At 38.4% G+C, this 25,796-nt stretch overlaps 2 protein-coding genes across 9 annotated transcripts in view; both read left to right on the top strand.

Annotated features, from left to right (window-relative positions):
- LOC108603686 (tolloid-like protein 2) overlaps window positions 1-25,796 on the top strand; it is a 44,750-nt gene that overhangs the window by 16,999 nt on the left and 1,955 nt on the right. The window contains exons 5-19 of one of the 8 annotated variants that reach the window (XR_001915316.1): window positions 14,479-14,505; window positions 18,395-18,508; window positions 19,028-19,205; window positions 19,291-19,317; window positions 19,380-19,588; window positions 19,670-19,883; window positions 20,779-20,996; window positions 21,374-21,500; window positions 21,573-21,674; window positions 21,738-22,166; window positions 22,841-23,244; window positions 23,305-23,474; window positions 23,538-23,722; window positions 25,492-25,671; window positions 25,731-25,765. Coding sequence is in view for 6 of the 8 variants with exons in the window: in XM_017992708.1 (XP_017848197.1) it covers window positions 14,479-14,505; window positions 18,395-18,508; window positions 19,028-19,205; window positions 19,291-19,317; window positions 19,380-19,588; window positions 19,670-19,883; window positions 20,779-20,996; window positions 21,374-21,500; window positions 21,573-21,674; window positions 21,738-22,166; window positions 22,841-23,244; window positions 23,305-23,474; window positions 23,538-23,715; window positions 25,492-25,671; window positions 25,731-25,741 (2,588 nt within the window). In the remaining 2 variants the exon portion in view is untranslated. Of the gene's footprint in view, window positions 1-14,478; window positions 14,506-18,394; window positions 18,509-19,027; window positions 19,206-19,290; window positions 19,318-19,379; window positions 19,589-19,669; window positions 19,884-20,778; window positions 20,997-21,373; window positions 21,501-21,572; window positions 21,675-21,737; window positions 22,167-22,840; window positions 23,245-23,304; window positions 23,475-23,537; window positions 23,723-24,455; window positions 24,611-25,491; window positions 25,672-25,730; window positions 25,766-25,796 lie in introns of those variants that run through there. The other 7 variants (XM_017992708.1, XR_001915315.1, XM_017992704.1 and 4 more) reach the window with 7 other exon arrangements.
- Window positions 1,473-19,109, top strand: LOC108603688. The gene is made up of 3 exons (XM_017992710.1): window positions 1,473-1,804; window positions 7,484-8,781; window positions 19,028-19,109. The coding sequence occupies exon 2, from the start codon at window positions 7,537-7,539 to the stop codon at window positions 7,645-7,647; it is 111 nt and encodes a 36-aa protein (XP_017848199.1). The 5' UTR covers window positions 1,473-1,804; window positions 7,484-7,536; the 3' UTR covers window positions 7,648-8,781; window positions 19,028-19,109.

The raw sequence follows: 25,796 nt of genomic DNA, 5'->3' as shown, positions 1-25,796 counted from the left end.
AAATACAATTGCCTGTTGATTGAGCATTGCTAATAACTATATATATTCTATATCTTGGAAAAAAAAATTAATTTTTATCATATATGTCTTATCTCCATTGATTATTGGTTAAATTGACTCGGCGCCCATTTTTTTTAGTTTTTATGATTTTATTAATAGTAAAAAACATTACTAAGTTCATTAAATGTATCAATATGCTTATAAAAAATGTTTCTAAGTATAAATAGTGTATATTTAAATATAAAGCCACAGTTTTTAAGGCATACTGCTATAATAGCGTTAAAAACTGAAGCCAAGCGCTCATAATCAAGTTTAACTATAGGGATTATTATCATATTTGCCCCGACGATGTGTGACTGATTTATGAAAAGTGAAAGAGATTTCGTAAATTTGAATATTTGAGTTTGCATTTTTTACTTTTAAAGCATTCAACAAAAAATGGGACTGTTTATTTTGTGTGTGCAGTAAAAGACACTCCCAAATTTTGCTATCAACTGCCCCATGGTGCAATGGGACAGCAGCAGCAGCTCATTATTTATATCAACTTGTCATTGAAAGAGGCCAAAGCATCGCCCCAGGAAGCGTATTGCGTATCCCTTGGAACAACTTTTAAGCAGCTTCAATTTTTCTGACTTTCTCTTTTGACTGGCTGCTCATTTTTCAAAATTATACAGCAACTTTTTTAGAAAGTTTGCGGCGCTTGGGAAACAATAGGTCAGAACCTTTTTTTATTTGCGCTACACTTTGCGTTTATTTTCGGCCAGCTGCCCTTATTGTTGCTTGCTCAAAAAAAAAAATAAACTTATTAATTAAACGCAAGTATAATTACAAATAAATTCAATTTGCGATCCTCGCTGGATAGCAGTCACAACAAAGAGAGGCGCGCCAAAGAGGGCAGAAAGTTGCTTGACCCGCTGGCCAGATTGCTTAATGTGGCGGAAAGACGAAAGACGTAGGCAGCGGCAGAGACGAAGGCGAAGGCAAACAAAAGCGTTGGCATTTCAAAAGGAAATCAATGACAATTCGTTAAATATGCCTCATTATCAAAACGCTGTACAGCGTTTAAAGTAACAGCTGCGTGGCCCAAAGCTATGCATACGGCTTTCTTATCAGTTGAGTTGGGTGAGCACCCAAAGCTCACGCCTGCGCAGTTCAAGGAGTCGGCATCTTATCATTCAAGTACAATTGTTTATCAGTGAATAATGCAGACTGCAGTCACTTAAAGTGGCAATCTAAGTCACTGTCGTGCAAATGAAATAAGCTGCCAACCAGCAGGCGATAGATAAACTGAAAAGCAATAAGCGAAACAGCACTAAAAGCAACATGAATTCAATGTGATTTATTTCAGCATCATTGCAAGTGAATAAAAGCTCGCAAGCTCACGCTCTCTCTCTCTCGCGCGAGCCGAGTCCTGTGAGGACATTTATATGCGGGCTACAGCGTCGGAGTCGCTTCAGTCGATAACAGTCGGCCGTGCACGCCAGTCGCTTCAGCAGCAGTAGCCAACAAGCTAACAGCCAATCGCAAAACAGTTTCAGCAATCGAATCCAACCAATCGCAGCTTAAAATCGCCGCCATTGTCGCTTTGACAAGCTACAGCAGCAGCTTAACGGTTTTCTCTTCACACCTTTGTGACGCGCTTACAATACGTCTTTGATTTCGTTAACAAACGAGAGTGTCGCCAATTGTTCAACTTGACTATTTGTTTAAAACAAAGCGAGCTTAAACCCAAGAGCTTATAAAACTTAATACCGAAAGTAAAACAGAAGTGCAAAAAGTTAATATATATTGCTACAAATAAAATGTAATTTTGCAGCCGCGTTCCTTTTATGTCCGTGCACATTTGCTCAAACAAGAAAGAAAAGAAATAACATAAATTGATTGCTGAGCTAAGCTTTATGTGTGTGTTTGTTTGCCCCTATAGACTCGACTCGGCTGTGTGTTCTATATTTGATTTTCATTACAATTGTAACAAGTCTGGGCCAATTTGAAGCCACCACCCAGCGGTGGCAGTGGCGGTGGCAGTGGCTTAGCTGCAGCTTAAGCACACAATAGCTAAATCCAGTGTACATATTATTAGAGAGCCCACAACACAGATTTCTTTGGAATTGTGATATCAGCGCGTTGACAGTTGACGGACAATGCCAAAAGCTGTTGTATTCTTTTTATGCTGGACACTCACCCACTAATTGGATGGCCAAGTCGGCTGCTGACAGTTTTGATAGCGCCAAGTCGAGTTGTCCAGTTGCCGCTTTGTCTAGGCAAGCGTGCAAATAGCCAATCAATAGACAAACGTCTTCTACTGTGTGTGCTTTGCTTTGTTGACTTACGCACCTCAGCCTTGGCCAGGTGATAAGTAAACAGCGCTGACTTCCACATTCTAACCCTTGCCTGTGTCTTTGCTGCTTTGGTGCGTGCCTTAGACAGCTAATGTAGAGATAAAACTTGCTACGTGCGTTAAATGTTAAGGACATCCTGAGCATAAAAAACGTCGAAGCTCGAAACTCTAAACGTTCCTGCGCTTGTGGGTTTTACGCATAAATTATTTACGTTGACTTTTGTATATCATTAGAATTTCTTTGGGTTGACCGCTTGTTGTAGTGCCAGCTGAAGTTCAAAAGCACGCACGCTTAGCTGCGCCTTTTGCCATTTGCTATAATTTGCTGCCAATGCCAAATGCGCTCACTTTGCGTACGCGTAACTTTAGCAGGCTACACTTGAAATTAATTAGCAGCGCTTCATGCACACATAACCCGCCCCAGTGCCAGTTGCAAGCGTTCAGTTTTTTATTTACGCTGGGTGCTGCTGCTGCTGTAAATTTCCGGCCAGCTGCCCCCAAGCCTAAGCCAAGCCCAGCGTGCAACATTTGCCGCTGACGCGCTGCTCCGTGTGTCATGTGAGGCGAAAAAAATATAGAAAAATGTGTTGCAACTTTTTCATTATAAACATCAACTCTTGCTTGCTGACAGGCAACAAACTTTTGCAGCAACTTTCAGCTGCGTGTCAACGACGTGGCCTAGGGGCACAGGCACAGGCACAGGCACAGGCTCTAGTCCCGGATGTAGACTACTCTAAATTGTATTTGCTTTGTCTACGGGCGTTAATGAGTTTGCTGATTAAAACGTAATAAGCCCAGCCTCCACCCAAACCCTCAGCGCGTTAAATGTTGCATTAAATTTCAAAGTAGCTAACAGTAAGCTGATTAATTGATGTCTTGGCAGCAGCCAGCCCAGCTGGCTAATTGAAAACAGCTTAACCTTGCTGTATATTAAGTATACGCCAGCAGCCAGGTGACGAACTCAGTTGCTAAGTTGTAATAATTCAAGCTACAGCTCGCTCGAGTTTTTATTCGTTCATCGGGGCAATCCAATCAATTAGCTTGCATGTTGTACAGTCAAGTCATTCGCACTATGTCTCCATCAATCTCAGCAGCAAGCAGGCCAGACAGCGAACCAAATTTGATGGCATTACGCAGCCAAAAAACTTGTTCAATAATGTAAGACATAAGAGCGAAAAACTTTTGCGGCATTATGAATTTATGTGAAAATTGGTTTAGCAACTTTTTGTTGCTATAGTATTTATGATAATGGCATAAAGCTGTCAAATGTATGACCAAGCAAATCAAATTAAAACTATAACTAACTATAACTATATATAAGAGTGACTAATTTATTTATGCCGCTTGTCACAATCAAAGCAATTTTATTTATAAATTTTGAATTGCTTTAGTGCAGCACATAAATAATCTATAAGGCCCAAAGCAAAGTTCAGACATTGGCTTTAAGTTTGGCTGGCTGGCATTTGAGTTTGTCATTTAGTCAAGTGTCTCATCAATCTCTGCTTTTGCCTTTGCGTTATCCTTTGTATGTTTGCGATGCTGAAAAATGCCTTTGTGACGCATTTGCGTAATCTTTAAAGCGTTTACGCGCAAAGGACCAGGCATGCAACAGGATGGCCCAAGGCACAAGGGCAAACGTGATGCCGTGATGTCGAGGTTAAGTTACTCACAGATTCGTCGTCGTCGTCGTCTGTTGCTTGACATGTGTGTGTGTGTGTGTGTGGCACATAAATCTTTCTCATATGCGCTCATATATGCAACAATAGGCGCACGTTTGTCTAAAAAAATGTCAAGACAAAAGGCTCAAAGCAAGACGCAAGCGGAAATATTGCAGCAACAACACACACACACACACAAACAGATATATATATCACCTGCTAGCATTTGAAGTAGAACGCTAGAAATCTGAGACTTTTACTGCTGGCAGTTGTCAAGTGCCGACTAAACAAGTGCAATTATTTTAATGCACTTTTGACTTTTTGACATTGCCATTGCCTTGGCAGAGACGCAGCAGCAGCAGTCAACAAGCAACCAACAACAACAACAGCAGCAATCTTAAAGCACTTCAGCATGCAGTCATTGTTCGGCTAAACCGCCTAGAGCAACACTTGGTGGCGAGGCCAAAGCTTTCACTTTAAATACGTATGCGCAATATTTTAATAGCCTTTAAGCAACACTCATAGTTTAGTTCGCTTTAAGCGCAGCACAAATTGAATTTATGTCTCAACGCGCACGTCAGCCACAATAGACAGCGTTGTCATGCCAATAATAATAGCGTTAGCCAGCAGCATAGGCAAATTCTTTCATATTTGCTTTTTATTTTTTTTTGCGTATGCGCGCATAAAACTTACTAAATCGCAAAATGCTGAGGGTGTTCGTGTGTGAGTGTGTGAGCGAGGGTGTGTTTTGGACTGTCAACTAGGCCTGTGCCTGGGCCTTCACTCGCAGCTGCTGCTGCTGCTGCTGCTGCGGCAAGCGCTAATTTAATTAAGAGCCCCTAGACAAAGCGACAGGCGATATGTGTCACTGAAATCTGCTCCATGTCCTTTGAAGCTCTCGCTCTGGCTCTTTCTCGCTGTGTCAGCATACACTTTGTTACAATGGGCTATAAAACTGCTGCGAGCTGAAGACAATAACTGTCAATGCGTCGCGTTGTCGCGTTACGTATACGCAATGTTTGCCTAAGCATTTTATAGCCGTCAGTTGAATGCCAGCTTTGCTGCATAATGCTTTATGTTCTACCTGCCTAAGCTGGCAAACAAATTGATAAATTGACTTTTCAATATTTGCGCATATTACTTTCAAGCGGCCGACGGACTTTGCATGTATTTGTGAATTTTAATTCCACGGCATACAAAACGCACATAAATTATACACGCTAACAACATTTATCACACCACACGGCGCTCGGCGAAATTGCCGCCATTTCATTAATATTAATTGACCAATTCAAAAAGGGACAGCGCCTTGTGTTGCAAGTGAGGCATCAAAAACAGAAGCCGCAACATTTTCAAACTATAGCCCCCCAAGTTTATTTATAACATTCAGAACTTTTCGCGCTGCGTGACTTACTCACAGAAATTACGCTGGACGCGCCACCAAAGCCAAAACAACAAGCACATAAATAAGCGCCAACATTAAAGCAGCACAAATTTTTGTTTACTTATGGCAGCAACATTAAAGATTGGCCACTGCATGTGATAAGCGTAGCCTGGCATAATAAATGGTCCAACTGTTCTTAATTAATGCTGAAAGTTTTTTTTTTTTGTCTATGCTGTTGCCAATATATAAATAAATTTAATGATAGATCAGCAACATTTGCGCCCGAGCGGTCTTGTTCAATCAGCCAGCAACATTTAACAATTTCCCTTGCTGATTCAAATTCCAAAATACATGCGGAACAACTCAATAGGTCTCTCTGACAGGCAGCAGTCTGTTGCATACATTTCAATTTAAAACGGTTCAGCAGCTGCGTCTGGCTTTTGCTTCATATGCCAATCGCTTAGTTTTTATAGTCCATACCCTGTCACATTTTTGTTGAGCAGTCAGCATATAAAACAATTGCTTAAAATACAAGTTTATAAGAGCAAATATATTCAAATTTATAGCTCGAGCTTTTCAAATGTCATATCTTAATATGTCAGCACTACAAAGCACCAGCACACAAGACTTACTTTGTTTTTATTTTTGTAAAATATTATTTATTATTATAGTTTTGGCTGTGCTGAAATTGAAAACAATAAAATGTAATTGGGGTATCCACGAAGTGTTGTATAAGAAAATATATGTTTTAAATTAATTGCTAGCATTCCAGCAACAGAGGCAGACTATAAGACTATTTTATAATTCAATACGCAAACGATAAAAACTGTTGTTATGGCCAGTTTTATATTTATTTAAAACCACTAATCAACCTTTTAAATGAATACTTCTGACTTCAAGTTAGCTCAAAGCCAAATATTTTTCATATTAAATTAATGCGTTTTGCATAAAGATCTAGAATTTTTTAAGTATTCAGTTTGTAGAGCTCAGTTGAAAGCATCCAGAGAAGTTTTTGTTGTAGAGTTGAGTAGTCTTTAATCAGCAGACTAGAGAAGCGTTGTAACTAAGTCTGTCTGAGAGTTTTTAGACACATTATTGTGACTAGATATATATCTTGTCTTCAGACCTTAACATTGTCTTTTAGCAGAGCAGCTAAAATCTAAAATGTAGTTGAAGGAAAGGAAAAATAGATTTTTCTAATATATAGATAGATAGTATCTATCAGTTACTTACAAATTGTTCATTTAACATTTTCATATTAATATGTAAACGCCTTACAGGGTATCATCAGTATGACAATTGAGGGATACAAAATATTCTTCGCAAGTTTTACAACTTTGCAAAGTTTTTTATACGATATTATTTTGTTATTGTTATTATACAAAAGCTGTTGTTTACTTTATTTCTGTGTGCTTTTGTAGGGATTTAAACGAAGCAATACTTATTTTTAATAGTATTTTTATTTTCTGATCATTTGCATTTACGTCATTGCTCGTAGTTTATTTAGTGGTAATTGAATTTGCCAGTAGTGTCGATGCGGTCGATGTGAACAACTAAACGACAGCATAATAGACAATTATAATTGCATTCTGTGAATGCTACACACATCCGTGCTAATAAGTAACTACATTAGTCAGCAGTCAATTAGACTCGCCGACATGGATATGGATGTGGACATAGACATGCCGCTAATAGTTGCGCATTGTGCTGCAGTCAAGGTGTTTGCTATGATTGGCTGTGATTTTTGCCAAAATTTCCACTTGTGCGTCACACACACACACACGCACACTCTAAATGTGAGTGGGCGAAGTGGGTGGCCGTTTTTAGCAATTTGTTTGTGCAGAATGCGTGGCTCGACACATGACAAGTTTTGGGCTGTCCACAGGCTGTCAGAGAGCAAAGTTATGGTTAGTCATTTGTATGGCCCGCAAGCCAAGTTAGGCCAATAACATACGCATACACACACACACACACACACAGAGAGACATATATCAATGCCAGCAAAAGCGATCTGTAAAGTTATGACAAGCAAATGTGCACAGACATTATAGCCCCATTTACTGTTATGCACATATAGCCAACGTCTCTCTCTATTCTGTATAGCCAACTGAACTGAAAACTAACGAGAGTTGCTTTAAACGTTTCTAAAGCTTAACATGAGTAACAGTGCTATGGTGGCTGTGGCCATTTGCTGCATCCTGGTGCTGCTGGCGGTGTTCATCGTGATCATCATAGTTGTGGGGCAGCAATTCGAGGAGCCCAAGTGAGACATGCTCCAGCTGGGACCTGGCAACTTCCCAGATGGATAACAGCGAACCCAAAATTGTTAGCTACGGCATAAACAATTCCAGGGACAACAAACTGCGCCAACAACAACAACAACAACAACAACAACAATCATCATCAACACAACAACAAAATCAACATTATCAGCAGCACAGCAAACTTAGAAATCAAATTCCATCCTCATGACCCGACAGAGCATAAAGCAGCGCCTTAAACAGCGTAAGCGTAAACGTAAACGTAAACATAAACGTAAGCGTAAGCATCCCATCGTCAGTACCCATTGGCTGTGATGTGAAATTTTTAGAATACTTATGTGAAAAAATTTAAAAACAATTTTGTTTCATAACTCACATGTCAAGCACAACAACAACAACAACAACTCTTCGTAGACCTACATAGATGTTTATGTGTGTGTTAGTGCGTGTATCCAACAAACTATTAGCTAATATATAACATATACATATATACAAGCATATATAATTAAATGTGTACCCAGCCGTCGTAACGTCGCGTTTTTATACATGTGTTGTTAAACAAAAGGAATTTTTATTAATGTTTTATTGATGTTGCATACAAAACTTATACATACTATGCATAACCGTAGCCAAAAGTCCAAGTCAGACGTCGGTTGGAATCAGAGGAATGGACAATAGCAATAAGCAACAAAAACAAAGAGCTCAATACAAGGTCTAACCTGGGCAAATACCTCGGCAATGATCTAGCACTTGTTAAATCGAGCAATGGATGGAGTAAGCAAAGGCGAGAGAGCGCATAGGCGATATGCATTTTATATATCAAATAAATAAATTTTTCGAAAAAGTTTTATGTGTGTATAAACTATATACTATATATATATATGTAAATGTGTGTGTACTTAATTTATAGACGGTTCAATGTACGTAATTAGTTAAAGTTATCAAATGGAGTACAAGCCAAAACGATTTCAATCAAAAATTAATTAAAATAAATTTAATGCAAAACGTACGCGCGCTGTAAACGCGTTAATTAGTTTTAAATAAAACCTAATTAATTCACTTTCTATGCATACTAATTACGCGTATCAAATAAAAATCAACAACAACAACAACAATCTGTTTCGCAATTGTCTATTGAAGGTAAAGTTGTATTGATTTTCACATGCTACATTTATATTTTATTAATATTTGCACACCAGCAGCAGTTGCAGTTAAAGTGCAATTGCGTGTGCTTGTCCATTCAGCTGACAACACGAAAGTAAATTGAGAAACGTGCTTGCAACTACAACTAGTTGTATGATAACAAACAGCATTGCGTGCTGGCCATGATTGCCGCTTTGTGGCAGCATTGAGAATTTGTTAGACAGACCGACCGACCAGTCAGCCAAGCAACCAATAGATGTGTGCACTGAAGCGTGCACGCGTGCCAACCAACTCAAAATCAAAATCAAATTCAATTTAAGCACCAGCTCCTTCCACACGCATACACGCACACAAGCAAACATAAAGCTTGCCATATACAAGACTCAGGTGTTGGCAGTTGCTTCGCCATTTGCATAGCTGAGCGTTGAGTGCGGTTGCGGCAAGGGGCGCCACTAGCTGCTGCAAATTGTTGCCAACACACACACACAAACAAGCACACACACACACACATGCAAATGCTAGTTGTTCATGCTGCTGCTGTTGCTGGCTTAAAACTTACAATGTTATAAATATCAAACGCCAAAAGAACAGCACATAAAATCTCTCTCTCTCTCTGGCCAGTGTGTATGTGTCTAGTCTATAAAGTTTTATTTTGCTAGTGCAGGCCAAGCTGCCACTGGCAGACAGTTGATTAAAATTGAAACACTGTACGATGTGCGTTGTACGTTGTACGCTGCTTGTGGCAGTAAACTGCACATCCTGCCACTGGACAAATCCAAGGAAGTCTTTTACAGCTACCTTCGTCTATCTCGAGAATTATTTTGTAACGAACAGACTGAACCCCATCATTAACTAATTGTCTTGCACTTGTGCCACAAAGTGGAAGCTATCACTATACTGAATATATAATTGGTATTCTCAAAAATGAAGTGAACAACTTCCAGAGAAATTTGTGCAAACTTTGCACATCTTTGAATTGTTTGAGATACTTCAGATACAGTTTAAAATTAATTTTATAATGAATTGCAAGCGTCAGTTTAATTCAGCAGCATTGTTAGTCTATTAAGCAATATACATATATATTTGATCTTAAGGCCTAGTAATCAGTTGAGCAATTTGCTTAAGCTGCAGTTTAGAACGCATTGGATAATTTAGCTAGTCGCTAATTAGTTAAGTTTAGTTAGCTTACCAATTTGTTAATCAATTAATTTATTAGCAAAACAACAATTCATTCAATGTTTTGCTTGCGTAATGAGTTGTTCAAAAATAGTTGTTAAACAATTGAATAGTTGCCTTCAAACAAAGCGAATAAAAATAATTTAATTTTATCATTATTATTCTAATTATTATGCATTACTGTGGAAGGTGTTTAGACTTTAATTTTGTAAATAATTATAAGTAAGTGTCTATAATGAGATTATTGTTTGAGTATTTTAATTAAAAATTTAAATTTTATAACTTACACTGCTTTAGTTTTTAGCTGCTGCTTTTGCTCAGATGTTAATTATTTTATGTTTCTTTTTGAAAAGCAGTCACAACTGAATAGTCTTTTTGCCTAGCAGACTATTTATCTTAACTGAAATATAAATTAAGCCAATTACAAAATTTAAAAACACATCAATCAAACAGAAATTTATATTTTTTTCATCGCAACTACATTTCTCTCTGTTGTCTGAGCTTAAATAATTCACTTCTTATCTAGCTAGCCCAATTGGGTCAAGAGTATATTTGATGATGCGAATTGCGATTGTCTATAAGTGGACATAGCCTTCATGTTTGGTCAGTCAATTAGATTTACATCAGCTATTAAGCCAGTCCAAGTTTCCTAACATTTCTAATCGCCACACACAATGCGCTGAAATCAAATTTAAGCGCAAATTTCCAAGTTGAATGAATTTTTAACAGTTTTGCCTTTGTTATAAGTCAATTCTTGAATTCAAGTTTTATTTTTCGCTTTCTCTTTGCTGCGCTTGCTATTTATGTTGTTGCTGCTGTTGTTGTTGTTATTGTATCCTGGCTATATGGCCGTGCTCAAATTGAATTGTACTGAAAAATGTGAGAACGGTGGTGCTGACTGGGCTTGACATGGCAATGGCGGTGCGGCGGTGCTGTTATATTTCCGTCTGAAAGCATCAAGTAATCATAAAGTGATGGAAATTCAATTTACACAATATTAAATATGGCAAGTGGGCAAAGTTGTGAGCTCAACTTACGCACAAACAGAAACTCAAACAGAACACAAGCTGCAGATAAAGGCCCGGCTGCTGTTCTTGGGGCGGCAATTTGGCACTTTTTGTGTGTGTATGCGTGCATTCGTGTGTGTGTGTGTGGTTTATTATTATGCAGATTAGGCCAAGTCGCTTGGTTTACCTTTGGCACCAACTCTGCCTTAACCACACTCCAAAACACACACACACAACCGTAGACGCTCACACTTTGCGACAGACGCCATCTGCATATGTAAATTACATTTCATTTTGAATTTTGCTACCTTTTTCTATAGAAATTTCCAAGTAGGTGTGCACTTGAGCGCACTAAACTGTCACACACCCAAACCCTGCAGTACTGGCGAACTGGTGCACAGCTAGCTACTTCACTGGTTACCAGTCACCAGCCTTGGTTATCCGACCAGACAAACACATTAATGAATTTAATTAAATATTTGAATTCATCAACATTCGTCTGCTTTGTTTCCTATTCTAAAGCATTAATTTGCAAGTCGTTAAAGCAGGCTGTAATAAAAATAAATAAATAAAGCTCTGAATGCAAAGCCTTATGCCCTCCCTAAAGTAAGTTCTGGAATAGCTAACAATTGAGTGTGAGTTTTATGCTTTAAAACTAATGTCTGATCACCAACTTAATTCGATCAACTAGTGGTCGATAACTTAAGGTTATGAAAAAAAAAAAAACGCAAACTATTTAAATAATCTAATACATTTACTTTAATTTAGTTTTAGTAACGCGGGAGAATAAAAATTCCACACACTAAACTTTTCGTGCATAAAATAAAAATCACACACAAGAGCCAAGAGAAGAAATGATAATAAATATTGCAAAACCTATTTATTTTATTTTGCTATTGCTACAGTTTATGAAATGACAGAACAGAGCAATTACTTTTGAGTTTTCGGAGTTGCAAATCCAAGCGCTGCTTGGTTTCTTATTCTAATTGTAAAGCAATTAAACGAATTTAAAACGCTTGAGCGCAATGGCGTTGATATTATTAAGCTATAGTTCTGGTGAATTCAACAAAATCACCAGTTGCTATTACTAATGCTACCATTAAGCAAAAGCTCTAGACAAAAAGCCATCTGGCCAAACTAATGTTCCTTAGGTAAATCGTTAGCTCAGTTAATGCAACATAATACCGCACGTTAAATTTGGTGGAAAATCTTCTGGAAATCGATTTAATTGTAAACTGACAACTGGCCAACAGCTAATTCTAGGAAATTCACTAGAGTTGTTCTGATTCCACAATTCTAGTAAATTTCCTAGAATTTGGTGATGGCTACTTCTTTGCTTGGACTACAGGGTACGGAAGGGCACACACGCATACTTTAGTATGTATGTGTGTCTTTGTGTCTGTGTGCATTTATGGCACTGTCGATGACTTGACTGAAATTCCAGCTAAAGCCAAATGTCACGTTTTATGAGTGTGTGCGTTTTACATATCGTCGTACACAAGCTTGTGTGCAGTTTTGACTCTTAGCGTTGCTCAACTGTGCTCCAAATATGCTTCAATATGCTCGACGTGCTTCGAGTGCCCTTTAGCCGCAGTTAGCAGTTAGCATTATGCAAATGCTAGGATTTCTTATTTCAATTTGTTTGTGTATAGTATTGCAAACGCATTATCAGGCATCTAATTGCAGCGGCAATTTGTTGAAATGAGTCTGCTGCTGTCTCTGATTAGCTGTGAAGGTGGATAGAGAGCGAGTCAAAGTTTCAGAGATTGAATGTGGCAAAAAGCAATTACATGAAGGAAATTGCACAATTAGCACGCTGAATCGAAAACAAACTCAGTTCAAAGCTCAGTTCAGCGCAAAAAATGCAAGAGAAAAACGAGAAGCTTGCAGTTGGCCAACAGTTCACAATGGTAGGCACTAAATTTTATGACAAACGCGCAGTAAAAACAGCAAACTAAATAGAGAGATAGCCAGTGAAGTGTGAACTGCAGATAGACAAAGTCCACGTATAGCCAAACTACAGTACGTGCAACTGTGTTCTGTCTAATGGACTGCAAACTTAATGCACTTTTGTGTGCCGTGCCGTGCGCATTTGGCATTTGGCATTATGACATTATGGCCCAAAAAGCTGCCCAAGGTTGTTGCTGAGTCAACTGTCAATTAATCAATTGTTGTGTTGCCCACGCGCTACAAATTTTATGTGCGAACATTAAAATGAGAGCTTAACAGCCTCAGCGAACAAATGTTCGGACGCTTAGACGCAAACGTAGCGTAGAAATAAACAAATGCACGAGCATATTTCATATTTGACATTTGTCTGTTGCCTACTTATGGGCGCGCCTTGCATTTTAATGCCACACACGGCGGCAAAGCAATACGGACGCTATTTTTGGAGCCAAGTCATAAAACGAGGACTGCCTGCTGGTTGTTTATTTTACAATGCCATTTTAAACTCACAAAGCGCTGTAGCTGATAGCGTTTTAATAAGCGCACGCCCATTGGCAGTTAGCTAAGCCAAAATGGCGCCGCATGTCACTAACATAAAGTGTGTGTGTGTGTGTTGAAATAAAGATTTATAAAGCTCTCAGCGTTGTTTTAGCTACCGAGCGCCATAAATCTTTGCCAGAATCTTGTTTAGTTTATTGAATTATCAACGAGCTACGCACACGAGACAGCGACAAGAGCAAGAGAAAGGCAGAGCGAATGACTGTGTGTGTCACCACTACAGGCATAAATATCATACACGTGCCTAAGCAATTCACAATGTAAATAGCTTTAAGTTGGCGCACAAGCTGCACAGCCAACAGAACTTTATTTATAGTTTTGTTTGTCTTGCGCCTGTGTTAGTGCTCAGCCGACTCAGCTTAGTCTTTAGTTTTAATGAATTAATATGCTGATATGCTTTTGCTAAAGGGCAAACGTTCAATGTCTTCTATCTTAACATTGACTGCAGTAACCGGCAGCTGAAGATGCCTGAAAGAGGGGCACTAGATCAGGGTTGCCGAGCAGGCCACTTGAGCAACACCCTTAGCTGCTGCTGCAAACTGTGGCAAGCTCTGCTGCTGCTTCTGCTGCTGCACTTGGCATCAATCAATAATTGCCCATTGAGTGCAGCAGCTGGAAAGGCAGACTAAAGGCAGCGCTCATGATTGATTAGCAGCATGCAACATGAGGTGCTTCAACACACACACACACACACAAAGACACATGAGCAGACTGCATAATGGCGCTTAGTGAGGCTGCAAGCTACTGTTGCTGCCACTGCTGTATTCTTTTTCATGCCACGGTCACAATCTGTCGCTGCTGCTGCTGCTGCCTTTTGTATGTGCAGCCGCTCGGGGCTTCTATGCGATTTAATGAATGCACTTGGGTGCGCCCCCAAGCCACATATAAAGAAAAGCGTTCGCTTTGTAATCGCTCTTCAATAAACTTATGAGCACTGCCATTGTGCAGTCTATCAGTCAGTCTATAATACTTATCTATATAATTATTTGTCTATTTCTGCTTTCAGGTACGTTTCAAGCAGGCAGCCCAAAGCGTGAGTAACTTTTCTGTATTTACACACTGATCAAGTTTATTTCAAGAGTTGGCAATCAAACTCAAAAGCTTATGTAAGAACCATACAAAAGTAAATCATAAATATGCAGCAGCAAATAGTAATGAATTCAAAGTTTTTGCGAACGAAAAGTTGGCATTGCTCTTAAATTTCAATAAAACACACAAATGGCATTGCAAACTGCTCAAAGTTTACGCTTTGGAGCTCCACGCCCCAACTGGCAGGCAGGCGTGCGCGGCGTGTCTAATTAGCATGCACAAAGCCAGTACTATGCGGCGTATGCGTAACATTGAGCTTAAAGCGATTTAATTGCAAAATTTGCAACTTAAGTGGCAATTAATAGAGCGCCCATGATATACAACACATGTATACACATAATTATGCAGCTAATTGGCAACTAAACCATCGGGCATGATAATCAGCGGGACACGTAAGCCTTGCAACATAATTATGGTGCATAAGCTTAGCTAGCAAAGAGATAACATCAACACACACACACACACACAGACATATACATTATACTCATAACAACTAAAGCCAGCTGCTATGCTTGTTATTCTATAATGGCTTTGGCCATATGACACACCTTGCAACGTTAGCAGCTCAGGTGTGGGCTGTGTGCCACAGCTGTGTGGCAACGTGGGCTCTTAATCAACGCGCTTTATCGCCATGATTTTATTTCGGAGCTAAATAAACTATTAGGAAAACTCATTTTCATGAAAATCCACTTTAATTGCTGTTCCCGTTGCTCGTCAACGGCTGTGGTTACAACAACAACCACAACAGCGACAATTACAACAACCTGTGCAACATCGCAAGACACACGGCAGGCCTCAACTTGAGTTTCGCTCACATTTTGGTAAACAACGTTACGTTACTTGTAAATTTAACGCAAATTGTCTGTAACATGAGCTGTTCGACTGCGGTGCCTCGCAGTGGGTGGCTGCACCACCACCACCCCCACCTACCCTCTCTTCATGCTATATAAGTGCCAAAAGCAGCAGTGCCTGCCATTAAATTTTCAAGCAGTCTGAGTAAATGTGCGTTTGTGTGTGTGTGTGTGAGAACTTAAACAGCAAAACTCAAGCAGACACTTGTATATAGGCCATGGGAACTGGCAGCACAGCATGGCTGAAGATTAAAGACGGCGACAAAACTTCTGTTAGCATTTTCTGTTGCTTATGCTAATTATGCGCTCAATGACAAGCAAAAGTCACACAACTTACTGTAATGCTTAATGCCTAATGTTAACAATCACCTTGATTTTTCGATTTCAATTTGCTGCCCAGGCGAAGCAAACAGAAGCAAATTGAAAGAAAGTATGCAAATTAGCTTAGTCATACAAGTTTAATGTAATTTTAGATAAAAAGTCTTTCTTTCTTTTACTAATTTTAGTAAAACATCTCTTAATCGTTGAGTATGTATAACTTAGGCAAATTTTATTGTTTAGAATTTTAAGTTGCCAACATTCATAAAAAGCAATGATTATAGTAGAGAGTTATGATTTCCGCAAAGAAATGAAGCCTGTAAAGAGTGAAATTGAAGAAGTATTTTCAATAAGTCAATTTCAATTAATACTCGTTGATTTAAGCACAAAATAAGAATAAAATATTTATTTTTAAATAACTGTTATTATTATATATATATATAAATAACAAGTTATGGTTCTTCTTCTATTATATAAGTTGAAAATAAAATTGTTTGACATTAATGACTTGACTTACCTTTCTATTGATATATCAAATAATCGAATACACTTCTCAAAATAATTTAATTTGAATTTTTGCAAGCATTCTTTTTTTTCAAATTAAAAAGTAACGTTTAATTTTGATTTATGACGCCATCAAAAATATGCTAAAGTTTATTGTTTGCCTCTAAAAGATTTCTTGTTGATTTGATGTTAATTTGAAATGCTGTGGCACCCCAGTAAAAGTAAAAGTAATATAAGTATAAGACAATTATAAGATTTTGAAATACAGAAAAGCCCTCGCTACATGTGATATAGAAAACTTGTAGTGTAGATGCTTCAATTTCAATTGCAGTTGGCTAACAAATTTAATGCTTATTTAATATTATGCAATCTCTTGGCTCCATAAGCCAAAAGCCTATATAAATAACTGAGCAAACATTAGCTTAGATATTTAGCTCAGCATATTCAATAAGCAAACTTTGGCCTGTCATATGCCAACGAAAGTTGCGCCTAAGTCTTCAGCCTGCCACTTGTCACCTGTAAGCAGTCGGCAGACATAGTATATATGTATATATATGCATGTGTATATATGTTATTGTGGTTATTAGCGATATTAGGCTGACGCTTGAGGCTGTCAACTGACTGCTTGCTGCTTGCTGCTCTGGCAGGAGCATTTAGTCGACTGGCAGCTCTTTGGGGAACAATTTGGTAAACACCAGAGTTGCGGCTGCTTTGAATGCGTAACTGTTTCATGTGGTGTGCTTACATATTTACACACATGTTCACAGGCGAATACATTTGGGCTTGTTTACATGGCTGTTACGCGCATTATTATCTGTCAGTCTGTGGCTTTTAACGTTTTAGTTGCATAATATGCAGCTGCAGCAGTTAGCAGTTAGCAATGTAATGCGTATAAAAAGTGCAGTAAATTAACATAATGTGCTTTTAGTTGTTAGTGGAGAAAAAAAAACAATAAACAAAAGACACAACCGAAATGGGCGTGCAACAAAAATATGTTGATGACAATGCAAATGGCGTCTGCATAAAATTTATTGACACTTCTACGTGTGGGCGTCGTTTTGTCGTTTGTTCGCTTGCGGTTTGGCATTGAAACGCCGCCTCAAACAGCAGCAGGCAGCAACAAAAGGCGGCTAACAACGCCAACAAATTTTAATGAGCAAACTTTTACGCGTGTGTGCAACATAAAAAATTCATTTTGAAATGCACAGTTTATCAGCAGTTTAGTTGAATGCATATAATTCAATGGCGAGCAAAGCAAAACTAATTAAAAAGCCGAATTATCCGTTTTGCCTATAGCTTTGAGTACTTTGTGTGTATAACTGAACTGAACTGCTAATAACATAGCTGGCAGCATTATTTAAATGCTACAATTAAAGCCGCAGCTGCTGTTACCCACAATATGCCAAATGAGACCCACGCCACCACCACCAGCAAAACCGAAACGAAATATTTTCTGGCAAAAGTGCTTGCTCATTTACAATTTGTGTAGAATTGAATTTAATTATAGCTGTAAGCCACAAAAAGTCGGTTGAACTTGCAACTGTAATATATATATGAATATAGTTGTTATTCCAATTGACACTTGATGTCATAATTAAATGCACAACAGTACAGTACAGTGTCTGCTGCAGTTATGAGTACGCTGCTGCGAAGGACTTTGAAGTGCTTCCTAGAAATTCCACAGCCAAAGCCAAAGCGGCTTAAAAGCAGAAAGTCAAGCACACACATGTGCATAAGTTGCAATCACCTTGAAATTATACAATGCATATGTGTGCGTGTGTGCGCAATTTCCGCGCTAACAAAACGTTGCGCATACGCCACCGTCTAACATGTAATCAATGCTCACACACACATGCATACAGTTTATGGGTGCGTGTAATTTAGATTACTAACAACAATTTGCTCTTTAGCTAGTAGATTTTCTTTATGGCCATAACATGTTGTCAGTCTTATATAAACTAGCTTAGCAGTTTAGTACGACAGCTGTCATAAGCGTTTTTCTATGTTCACTGCCAATCACACACACACACACACACACAAACACATAACATACAAGACATAACTGTAGCTGTAGAATATGCAAATTAATAACATGTATTTGTTTTTTTTTTGTTTTTTTTTTGTGTTCGCTCACTCTCTGCTCGTAACACAATTTCATAGCCACAGCGCATTTGAAATCGTCTGGCGTTGAGCTTGGCGTTGATATTGGGGAGCCATGGATGCAGCCGGTTGTGGCTTATTTGGAGGCGCCAGTGCGACCCACAAAATCGCCAAGTAGGTGGCGCCACTAGTTATAACTCAAGTGCTCGCTCGCTCGCTCGTTCGTTCGTTATCTTTTGCTCTGTGTTACTCTCGCTCTTGGTCTCTCTATCTGTGTGTGTGTCTGTCTCTCTCTCTCTCACTCTCTGTATGTGTGTGTGTGCTTGCTGTCTGCGCCCGTAGTTAACAGTTATATATTTAAGTGTCTATCTGTAGTTGAAAGTTGACTTAGTAGAAAATGAAACCGCTTACTAGTTGTGCAACTCACACACACAAAGACACTTCCTCACACACACACGCACACACCACACGCACACGCACATGGCTGTTATGCAAACAGTTTAACTATTGTTCTATGTGTTGTGTTTTTGTTTGTTGTGTGTGTGTATCAATGTCTAAACTACAAACTGCAACTAACTTGACTTATCCGTATCCAAACCGCACACACAATCAAACTTTATTCGTTGTGTGTGCAACTCTCTCTCTCTTTCTTTCTTTGTTTCTTTTCTGTGTCTCTCTCTCTCTCTCATGCAGAATGTGATCAGACATTTGTCTCGCGCATTGGAGGCCCACAGAATGGCAGCTTTACGGCTCCGCTGCTGCACAACCATCGCAATCATTCGCGGCAATGCCTGTACACATTCCTAGCAGGACCGGGCCAGCGTGTCGAAGTAGTTTTTAAATCGTTTAATTTAAGAGGAAGTCCGCCAGAGTAAGTGACCAGCCATGAAATGCAATCAGCTCGCAGCTCAGCTCGTTGGCAGCCAATTAATTAATTATTTAATTTCATTTTACAGCGGTTCAGCCGTCGGTGAGTTACCAAGGTAAGTGCCTCAGCTCAGACTATTTAATTGCAATTGCAAACATCAATTTTCCAATTTCACAGTTGTGTTCATGAGTACATGGATATCTACTCAGAGGTGCAATCATCCGAACCAGCGGAGTTGATCAATTCGCCATTCGGTGGTCGCTATTGTGGCACAATACCGCCGCGTCGTCGCATTTCCATGTACCGCGCCGTTGCAATTTCATTTTTTAGCAACAAGAATGTGTCGACGGACCTCTTCGAGGGCACGTTTAGGTTTATAAATGCATGTAAGTCTCCAGTGTCTCCAGCCTGCAGTTCAACTCTTTCACACTCTATATTGCTCTTTGATCCTCCTCCTCGATTAACAGCGGAATATGAAATCGGCATTCCCATTGCGGGCTCGCCATGTTCCTACACGATAACGCCTAGCATGAGTATCAATAAAACTGGCGCTCTTATATCGCCAACCTATCCAGGTGCCTATCCGAAGGATATGTCATGCACATATCAATTTCTTGGTGAATCGAATCAGCGTGTTAGATTAGAGTTTCGTGATTTTGATCTGTTTTTTGGTGGACCACAGTGAGTACCCCTAATGCTGCACAAATTCACACAAACACACACACGAACAATCAAATTACACATTAATAAATTAAAAATGACTCTTCGTACGACTCACTGCTGAAACATTGGTGAACTTAATATGGGGTTGTTATGTAAATTCACCAACATTTGCTTGCTTTGATGTTATGATGTTATATTATAGCAATTCTTGTAATATTTAAGATATAACTAACTACAATACTTCTCGTTAGTGAATTTACAGCATGGATTGGTGAGATTGTCTTAAGCCTACAAAACATTGTTGAACTTAATATGGAGCTGTATTGTAAATTCACCCGCATCTGCTTGCTCTAATGTTATTCTATAACAATTGTTATATAACTAACTACAAAATATAGCGTTGGTGAATTTACGGCATTTATTGCTTCTCTAGAACATATAAAACATTGGTGAACTTCATAAGTAAATTCACCAACATCTGCTCGCTTAAATGTTATTCAATTGTTCTATTACTTAAGCTATAAGTCTACAATACCTAGTGTTGGTGAATTTACTGCATGTCGAAATCACCAACAAAAAAATCACCAATTAGTGCCAGCCGTACTGAAGAGTAATTGTTCTTAAATCAATAACGAATGGCTTGTTTTGAAGAGCTGTTGTTTTTAATTTATTAATATTTATTAAAACATAAACAAAATCATAAATCAAGTCAAATACAAAGCAAATACAAATAACATTTGCTTTGGTCAGCAGCTAACACACACACATACAAACACACACAATGAAAATTTCATCTCTAAGTTATTTAACGAAATTGCTATTGTCATCTATTCGTCTCTAACTAAATTTCTATAAACTATCAACTACAAACACAACAACAACAACAACTATAACTATAAACCACAAACTACAGCTGCCCATTTGACTATGTGAAAGTGTACGATGGTCCAGATAATTCGTCAGCATTAATCGGTACATATTGCGGACAGCAAAGAAACTTAGTGCTATATTCGAGCGAGTCGAGCCTTTTTGTTCATTTTTATACCTTACCGCGCACTGCAAACACCCAAAATCGTGGCTTTAAAGGAATTTATGAATTTAGCGAAAGTTTTGTTAAATTAGATTTTATACGTAAGTACTAACTAAGTTTTTACAAGTTTATTTACAGCAGTGCAGCAGCATTTTGTAGCACAGTGCTACAAAATGTTGCACACACGCACACTCTCACACACATTTAACAGCTTAGTGTATGTGTTTGAAGCTTCTACAATGATTTTTTGTTAATTTTTGATGCCATTTAAAAACACTGCCTAACAATTGGTTAACTAATCAAACTAACTATGCTACAAATTGACTTTTCATTCTCTTCTACACTCACGCTCTGTCTCTATCCAAACTGGCTAAACTAAAAACAAATTCCAAAAACTATTACAACTCTACAACTACGCTATAAAAAATTTCCCCCTTCAACATCAAAATGAAACAATTTATCGTACCACGTCCATCAGGTGAAAATGATGGCATTCACATACGTGGCTCTGAATGTGATCAAAAGATTTTATCAAAGAAGGAATCAACTGGCTTTGTGCTCTCACCCAACTATCCCTATCCATATATACCAAAAACTGTTTGTAGGTAAGTCTTAAAATCGAAAAACAAATATAGCATCGGATAGCGAGCATTTGATTTAACTTATGCTCTGTTTAGATATTTCATCTATGGCATGCAAGATGCACAGCATCTGGAGCGTGTGCGACTCGAATTTAATGCTTTCAATATACCCAAAGTAGAGCATAAGGATAAGAGCGAGTAAGTTAGCACTACTATGTGGCAAAATATGCAGCACAGCAATCTAAAATATTTTCCATGCAGATCCAACTGTACGGATGGTTATCTGAAAATCTATCTAAAGGGTCAGGAGACGGCCGATGCGTATGACAAGTTCGACTATGAGCTTTGTGGCAATGAAACGCAGCGTGTGATTAGCGATGGCCCACGTCTGGCCATGGTGTTCAGTTCGGGTGAGCTGCAGGGACGCGGCTTCAAGGGCAAGTACACATTCGAGACGGAATACAAGATACCAGGCACCGCTGCTCCCGATGGCACCTGCAGCTTCACCTATGTTAGCAGCTCGAAGAAACGTGGCGAACTCAATAGTCCGCGCTATCCCTCCAACTATCCTTCGGACACAAACTGTTCCTATTTGTTCTTGGCTGATCACAACGAGCAGGTCACCATTGTCTTCGATCACTTTAAAATTAAAGCCGAAACGAATGTTAATGCATCGATAGGCGCTTATGGGTGAGTTTTATATATAGTAGAATTATAATTTTCATTCCAACAATTCAACAATAAGAACAAGTATAGAGTGAGCTGTGAAAATGTCAACTACTATATAACAATTTATAAATTACCCGAATGTTTGTATACATTAACTCCAAATGACAATATATTTAAAAGTTAGCTAGATGCTTAGCTTGAATATATTTCCTATGTAAAATATTTATGTTGGAGAGCAAATATTATAATTTGTAAGATTAAGCCTGTAGTTATTACAGCTGATCTTAAAGTATAGTAAAAATATGCCTAAAATCCTTCAGAATATTATTTTTATTGAGTATATCAATCACCGATCTGTTTAAATATGATGCAGAAGCTGTTAAAGTCGTCGTCTTCACAATTATAAGCTGAACTTACACTTCGACTGTGGATCCAACACTACATCTTCCATTAAGAGTTAATAGTAATTAAAATAATTAATACAGAGTTAAAATAAATTAAAACTAAGAGTTAAGTATTTTTTTTAAAGGGACTCAGTACTCTTAGCTTCTAACAACGCTTATTTAACTTTCACTTCATTACTTAGAGCGATAAACTTAACACTAACTTATTTATACTTATTATTAATTATATATAAGCCTTTCCCACTTAGCAAGCAACTAACCCACATTCCACATAAATCTTACGCATTGCAGTTCGGTTGCCTGCTCTGAGGATTGGCTGGAGATGTATGTGGTGTATCGGGATAATAATGATCGCTTGCTGGGCCGTTATTGTGGTATGACAGCACCCGGACCCGTTGAGAGCCCACGCGGTGCCGTTGGTCTGCGCATCACATTGCATACGGATCAGGAGAATGTGGCCAGTGGCTTCAAGGCGCGCTACTTCTTCGAATCGGCCAAATCCGATGCCGGCGACTGTGGCGGCAATTTCAGCAACGAAGATTCCGGTATTATCACCTCACCCAACTATCCCCTAGGCTACAAAGCGCCAGGACGTGGCATGGCGTCCAATGCATGCAATTGGGCTATGACTGCACGTCCTGGTTACAAGCTATCTATAAACTTTGAGCAGTTTGGCCTCGAAGGTGATCCGCCGAGTAAGTAAAAACGATTACACATATCGAATTGGAAACTGTAGCTCTATCTATCTCGCTTAGATCGTGGCTGCCCCGCCGCTGTATTGCGTCTGTGGGTGAATGTCGATTCGGATAAGCCGCCAGTGGAGCTGTGCGGTGAGAAGCCGGCCATTGAGCAGTGGCATTATATATCGACGGGTCAAAAGGCGCGCATTAGTTTCACCACCAGCGACAAGACCGTCGGTGCACAGGTGACATTCGAAACCCGAAAAACTCATTAAATATCAATATTAAATATGGCAATTTGTTTATAGGGCTTTCGCATTGTGTGGACTGAAATACAAGACTCCGGGCCGGGCCCGCCATCCATTGGTCTGCTCTGCGAGTCCACGTATCACTTTCAGTGCGGCGCTGGGTATTGCATATCGGATAAGCTGCGCTGCGATGGGGTCAAGAATTGCGGGCCCGGTGACGATAGTGACGAAATGCATTGTGAGTCGTGAGTGAGTCGAACGGTTCAGTTCAATTTATTATTTGGATTTTATTTAACAACTGTATCTTTATCTTTAAATTTATCTTTATCTTATGCGTTTTAATCGTTGAGTTTGTGTTTTCAGTGCGTCCACTGTGTGAGACGAAATGAAAATCAATTTACACAATTTTTCTCTCTCATTTTCATTTTTGGTTTGGTTTCTTGGTTTGTTGTGCTTATCATTTGTTTATAATAATCACGAAAAACTTGAACCCGACGAAACACTTGCTAAAAACTACTATATAAACTAAAAATATTAACTAATCATTATAATTAATTCAAACCTAACACCAATATAATTAAATCAGCTAAATCATGCAATTTAAGGCATTTAATTTGAAGCAGATATTTTATGTACATACTTGTAATTAATTTAACATCAGATCATGCGTTGCAACTTTGCATTTGTTTTCAGTTTCTTCATCTTGAGTTTGACGACAAACTAACATTTTATATCGAAACTATACAGCTCTCAGTTTTATCTACAGCCACGCCCACACTAAAACTATCTCTATTTCTCACTTGTCTTCTTCTTATTCTATTTCTCTCTGTTCTTTGTCTTTCTTTTGTACTATCTCAATGTGATTTTCCACTTAAACTATTATAAAAACTGATATAAATACCTAAACCTAACTATACAACTCCTTCAAATCTGAAAAAAAAAAAAACAAATGTATACAAAATACAAAAAATACTAAAGGTGACGCTAACTGCGTACACCTGCCCACAATTCTACAAACATTTGTCATAGCAATTATGGTTTTAATCTTAAATCGGCAAAACTGCAATTAAACTAAAACATTTTAAAAATTGGATTTGCTAAATTAAACGGAATTGCAACGAGAATCAAAAAAGAAAAACACAAACAAAATTTATGCTCACTGCAAGAAATTTTTAAAATATTTTTTTATAAACTCTAAACAAATTGCTAAGAATATTAAACAATAAGAAATAATACTTTTGGTCACATCTAACACGTGAGTTCTGCATAAACTTCTCTCAAATCGCTGCACACGCCCACAAAACGCCCCCAATAGAACACAGTTCATAACAAGCACAGTCAAGGGCGTAGCCAGGTATCCAGCAATTGCCAACCCCCACTCCAATAAATGATTAAAATGTAATTAAACATGCTAGAATTCTAGTAGAATTTTAATGAATATATTAATTTAAAATAAAACGAAACGCCCCTTCGCACCTAAATTATAGCCTGGCTACGCCCATGTGTACAGCACTCCACTTTCGACTACAAAAAAACACACAAAACCAATCTTAAAACAGAGACACAGTCCAAAAAGCCCGTTTAAACCAAAAGCAATATTCTAGCTAAATTGTTAGTTTTCAGTTGCAATTTTTAATTTCCAATTAAGTTGTAGCTCAATTTTGCTGAAGATTAAAGCTCTGTTGCATGCTGAGTGTTTAATTTCTATTTAACTCTGGCTTATTCTTTTCTGCAACCAAAATTCCAATTCTGCTATATGATAAACTGTGCTTCAAATCTAAACGCAATATATAAATAATCAGCATTATTAATCGTCATACACAAATCACATTCAAAAACATCAACATAACTAAAATGTTATTTACATGTTTAGCTAGAGTCTCATCCATATTAGTTAACATAAAGTCAGTTCAGTGCATTTGTTTATAATATGCTCGATATGCCATAAATTAATACATTTCATTATTGTGTGCTTCTCTTTGTTTTTATTCATCACTACTTTGTGTATGCCCAGGTATCACGGAAGCGGCCGAGGAGGATCACGACGTCCTAATTATAATAACACTGGTCGTCGCCTTGTCCCTAATCTGTCTCCTATGCATACTCTATCACTCCAGAAGAAAACGTAGAAACCATGTACGTCAATTGGGTTTACATCGGAATGCACATTACGATTCACAGACAAGCGCAACGGGTAAGCAAATCAGCATTAATAGTTATATGACTTTAATGTTTTATGATTTTGTTCTATAGGATTTCTTTAATTTGTTTTGTCTTTTGATTTGGAGGTAATTTTGAGTTGGTTCAATTCTTTGCTTC

Source organism: Drosophila busckii, chromosome 3R (genome assembly GCF_011750605.1).
Source record: "Drosophila busckii strain San Diego stock center, stock number 13000-0081.31 chromosome 3R, ASM1175060v1, whole genome shotgun sequence".
Classification (NCBI taxonomy): domain Eukaryota; kingdom Metazoa; phylum Arthropoda; class Insecta; order Diptera; family Drosophilidae; genus Drosophila; species Drosophila busckii.
Note: the sequence above shows the minus strand (reverse complement) of the source record. Positions and strands in the feature narration are given on the sequence as shown.

Coding starts and splice junctions, on each gene's coding strand:
- LOC108603688 (XM_017992710.1), top strand. CDS start 7,537: ATGAGTAACAGTGCTATGGTGGCTGTGGCCATTTGCTGCATCCTGGTG.